This window comes from Borostomias antarcticus, assembly GCF_949987555.1.
Source record: "Borostomias antarcticus genome assembly, chromosome: 5".
NCBI lineage: Eukaryota > Metazoa > Chordata > Actinopteri > Stomiiformes > Stomiidae > Borostomias > Borostomias antarcticus.
Window position 1 is genome coordinate 4,714,667 of NC_140238.1, and position 5,450 is coordinate 4,720,116.

General features: G+C 48.4%; 1 protein-coding gene across 1 annotated transcript; it reads left to right on the plus strand.

The window, feature by feature from the left end:
• Nucleotides 1-258: 258 nt before the first annotated feature.
• insm1b (insulinoma-associated 1b) lies at nucleotides 259-1,686 on the plus strand (the record flags this gene model as incomplete). Its single annotated transcript, XM_084438796.1, has 1 exon — nucleotides 259-1,686. One exon carries the CDS (start codon nucleotides 259-261, stop codon nucleotides 1,684-1,686), a length of 1,428 nt encoding a protein of 475 aa, XP_084294922.1.
• Between the last annotated feature and the right edge of the window lie 3,764 nt (nucleotides 1,687-5,450).

The following is a 5,450-nucleotide window of genomic DNA, read 5'->3' on the forward strand; positions in this document are numbered from 1 at the left end:
CCAAATCCACTGGGATCTTCGTTTCGTCTGATTGGTCAGCGACGCGGCAACAAGGGGCGAGAACAATAGCATCATTCCGGCATAAAAAGAGTGCAGCTATGCCTTGGAGACGAAAACATTTCAGCAACAGAGGAATCAATAGCGAAAAGATAAGTTCGCCATCCTAAGCTCCCGGCGTGTCTGCAATTCCACAAACCTGGATCATATTCGAGACTTCACCCACCTCTCCAAAGTGCCTTGCTGCCGCTATTCGCAAAGATGCCCAAAGGATTCCTGGTGAAACGAAACAAGAAATCTGCACATGTTTCCTACAGGACTCGTTCCGATGAAGATGAACAGGACATCCAGCACATCCAGCACATCCCAAGCTTTCAGAGTCAGGTCGACTCGTCCCCGCCCGTGTCTGTGGCGTCCAGTCCGGACCGCGCAGCGTTATCGCCAGCCCTCGCCGCAGCCGCGCCGGTCCCCGGGCCGCAGAGTAAACCGGTGCAGTTTGGCAACCCCGAGACGGTGTACCAAGCCCTCTACAGCCCCACTCGGCCCATCAGCAAAGAGCACGAGAGGAGATATTTCGAGCGAAGTTTCAATCTAGGCTCACCCATTTCTGCCGAGTCATTCCCAACACCCGCTTCGCTCTCCAGCTTAGACCATCTAATGTTCGCACCGGTGGACCTGAAAATAGGCAGCAGCAACAGCAACCGCAGCGGCATCACCAGCAGCATCCCCGCCACGGCTGTCCGCCCCGGCACCAAAAGGCTCGCATCCGACAACGAGCGCAAGAGTAAACCTGCCCCTAAGAAACCCAAAGCCATCAGAAAACTTAATTTTGAGGATGAAATGACAACTTCTCCGGTGCTTGGTCTTAAAATCAAAGAGGGACCGTTCGAGTCAAAACCAAGGACATCGGGAGGTAACAAGCCTTTAGGAGAGTACATCTGCCAATTATGTAAGGAGGAATACGCGGACCCGTTTTCTCTAGCCCAGCACAAGTGCTCCAGGATAGTGAGGGTTGAGTACAGATGTCCCGAATGTGATAAGATGTTTAGTTGTCCGGCCAACCTCGCCTCTCACCGGCGTTGGCACAAACCGCGCGTCCCAAGCACACCCGGGATGCCACCGACCCAGAGCACGAAATCTGAAATCGCCAAAATGCCCCCCGTCCTCAAGTCCATCACAGAGGAAGCCAAAGACACACGCGCCGAGTTGCTGAGCGACAGAGACACCCCGAGTCCAGACCTGTCCGAGTCCGGCTCAGAAGATGGGTTATACGACTGCCAATTCTGTGGGAAACGGTTTAAGCGCCAGGCATACCTAAGAAAACACATTCTGGGGCATCAGGCTTTGCAAAATAAAATGTTCGAGGACCACGGATTTCAACACAACGAGCGCGTGGAAGAGCAGGTCCAAGTGCCCCCCTCCTCCTCAGAGGAAAACCCAAACCAAAGTCCCCTGAATTTGAGCCCCGTGGACTGCCTTCTGTGCCCAGTGTGCGGGGAGAATTTTCCCAACAGGGCCAGCCAAGAGAGACACCTGCGTCTCATGCACTCGTCCCAGGTTTATCCCTGCAAGTACTGCCCCGCCACTTTCTATAGCTCACCGGGACTCACGAGGCACATCAATAAATGCCATCCTTCTGAAAACAGGCAGGTGATCCTGCTTCAGATGCCAGTGCGCCCAGCCTGCTAAACATAAGAAAACGCGTGCCTTGGAAGAGAGAAAACGTGGCATTGGGGAGGGGGGGGATGTGTGGCCGTTAGCCCACTGAAAAACTGGGCAACTTGATGTTAACTTGACTTAGATGGTGTGTTCATTGAGATGTCTTATTCCTGCCAATCAGTGGTTGTTGGATGCTTACTGTATCGATATCTTGAATTAAATAGGCCTATATTTTGAGATTACTCTCAAATTAGTTTATCAAAAGAAACGAAAGCGTAGTTTAACTGTTAAAGGGTATTTTTCTAGGACAACCACACACGTGCTCAAGTAATAGCTTCTAGACCTAAGAAATGTTTATTTACCATGGATCTTTTTCCCCCCATAAAAGCCTTTTTAATTCACCGACTGTGAATTGCTGTATCACTGTAGCTTTATGCTATTTTTTGAATGACTTGTCAACTTTGTCTTGAAAAGATAAAACGACCGAAATATTCCCCTTTAGTAGAGCCACAATTGCCTTTAGAAAATATTGGAAACTCATCAAAACTCCACTGTACAACTGCCTTAAAAAGTTAACATCATATAAAGATTATTTAAATTCTGAATGCTGGCACATATTTTATTGTTAAGTATAATTGTTGCAATATGTTTTATCATAATTTTATTTATTTATTTATTCTGCAATTATTTTATGTAAATTATTGTTGTGTTGTGTGGTTATTCTGTGAATCGTTCTGGCAGTTTACATGTCGTAGCCAAATGTTTTGTCAACATTTTGAGTTGTGATAATTGTCGTGGTTCGGTTTAAATTCAATCTCCACAGCTCATGTTAAACGTAAAGCTCTTACCTTAGATGCAATCTTTTTCTATGGACAGGTTATTTTCTTAAATGTTGGCTTTTATAGCGCTTTGATTGTATGTGTACATCGTTGTCGTCTATCAAAATAAAGAAAAATATTTTCCAAACTGCTTCAGTTTGACACAATGTGTCCGCCGTGATTCAAAGTGAGGTTTAAGCTATTATGAAATGTCACAAACTTTCTATCTAAACACCAATGCGCCTAGTCCTACGTTTGAAGTCATGCACATAGATTTCAGATGGGGTCTTTCACATGAACGTTTTAATTAAACTTGAGCTATTTTGATTTAGTTGATTAGCCTAATAACATAATTATCAGGTCATGTCCCCGGACCCCAGCTACGTAGATGCACCTTCAACAAAAGTAGCCTGTCAGGTAGGCCACGTCATAGCCTACATATCTCGGGGAACATTCCAGTCCAATTGTTTATCAACCTCTGCCAGCATTTCACTGTAGTAATATATCACACTGACAAGCCCTACGCAGGTAGCCCGGGCTATTGATTGACAATTTATCAACCTGATTCAGGCCACCCAGTAAATCACACCGCAGTGGCTCAAAAGACATGGTTTTGTTACCATAAAAGAAGAGAGCACTTAACGCCCAATCATAAATTCCCTTAATTCCAAGTCAGAACATGACAGCAGGACAAAGAGGTGGTGGTCACAGAGCTCACTTTGGCTCAGACGCCATTTATCTACTTCTGTGGAGACTTGAGGTTTCGATTTTGTTGCCTGTGTAAGGTCAGGTTCATTCTCTCCTTATGAATTCATTCAACCCTAGAATACAGAATAGTAACTCCTTGCACTGCTAATGGCCCCTTGGAAATATGTAGTGAGACTTGTGTCCTTTCAACACTAGGCTACTGAAAGCAACTTACTGTATGTCTCTGCATGGAAGAATGGCTTTAGCTAAGACCTCTCTCTCTCTCACACACACTCGCAGGGCTTTGGGGCTCCAATTATCTTAGAGTGCTCCCTTGTCTTGAGTGTGGCTCCCATGACAGGGCAGGCGTAGGTAGCTGCAGAGGGTGCACCTGTACCTCATAGCGGGGCCCCATTACGCAACCCCCCCCCCCCCCCCCCCTTCCACACCACCACCCCCCACCCGGAGCAGCAGGGGGGACAGATGGGAGGGGGGTCAAATTACCCCTGCTGCTGCCACTGGGGCTGCAAGGGCTGGGCCAGGGTCAACCCCCCCCCCCCCCAGACAACAGCACCATCATGTCAGCCCCACCCCATCCTTCACCCTCACCTGCCCCCCACTGGCCTAAACCCCCTCACCCCCTCACCCTGTTCAGTCAACCCCTAACTCCCTCTGCCCCCCCCCCACCCCACCCCCGTTCTGACTATCTCTCCCTGGGTTTTACGAGACAAATACACATATAGCACTTTGGAGTGCAAAAACAGATTCAAAACACAGCCAAACACAAACCAAGTAGAATTTCAAATTGATTTAATGAAATGTCTTCAGATTTTCACATTTCTAATAAAGATAGCATGACTTTCGGTCATTAAAAACAGTTCGATATGTTAACAAGTAATGATGAAATCTTCAAGCTTTTTTCCCTCTTCCTCTTATACAAAGATTATATTACAGGCATTAATATATTTATATTCAGGAAAGGACCAGAACCCTCAATTTGACACAATGTACAGGATTCCAAACCCAAAAATTCAGAATGAACACTAAAACTCTGTTGCTTCACATTGAACCAGTATAAGAAACGATCCTAGTCCTGGTCAAACCAATGTCTTCAGTCCCAGACGCTACCATGCGGAACAGAGGGCCCAATCCCAAACTAATAACTATGACCTACAACCTTAACTCCTATGAGGATCCGGCAGGATGGTTCCGGGTGGCTACTGAGGAAGATGAAAGCATATTGCTCTGATCCAGCTAAAACATTTTTGCATACATTCTTCAACTGCACAAAATGGACTTCAAATCTGAACGAACCCTTATTTCGAGCCTCCTATTAAATCAGTGCTTGTGAAAGAAATGTGTTTAAAAAAAACAAACAAACGAGAGAACAGACGAGAAGAAAGAGAGAACGTAGAGAGGTAGAGGAGAAAGAGAGGATGTAGAGAAGTAAGGCAGAGCAGAGCGACAGACGTGACGTGACGCGGATAGTGTTGCGGGTCAGGCTGAGCCCGGGGGTGGATGGGAACACCTTGCTGCCATGGCAACCCAAACAGGGCCAGGGGGGCAGATTGGGGGGTAGAGGTGGGCGGGGCGGGGGCGAGTAGAGCCAGACTGCCTGTTGCTAGGAAGGTCCCTTGAGTTCAGCGCTGGTATGCCCCCCCCCTCCCCCTCCCGACCCCGCCCCCCTCCCAGACCTCCTCTGGCCTCTCGGGGCTGCAGAGGGGAGATGATGGGGAAGAGGAGGAGCTGGTGCCATCTGATTCCAGTTCAGAGAGAAAGGAAAGAGCCGGGCACCTCCTCACACGGGGACAACACAAAGCAGGCAGGGACCCGTCAATCTGTTTCTTCTTCTTCTTCTATGCACTGAAAGTACAAGACGTTGACCTTTCCAGTCACATGGGAGAAAACACGTCCCCCCCCCCCGCCCCCCCCCCCCCCTCTCCCCCGCCTGGTTAACGAAGAGATGTGGGGCAGGAAGGCCGGGCGAGCTGTCCGCTGGACGCCTCTCGCAATGAAGAAAAGACACAAAAGAGATGTGATTATGTGGAACGGAGGTGCGGGGTTGGAAGAGGGGTGTGGGAGAGGATCGCAGCGGACAGACGTTACACAGGCACTGTGAGAAGCTCCTTCAGAAAAACACACACACACACACACACACACACATGCACAAACACACACACACGTGCACAAGCACAAACACACACGCACACACACACACGCACTTGCACAAACACACGCGCACACACACGTGCACAAACACACGTGTGCACGCACACACACACACACACA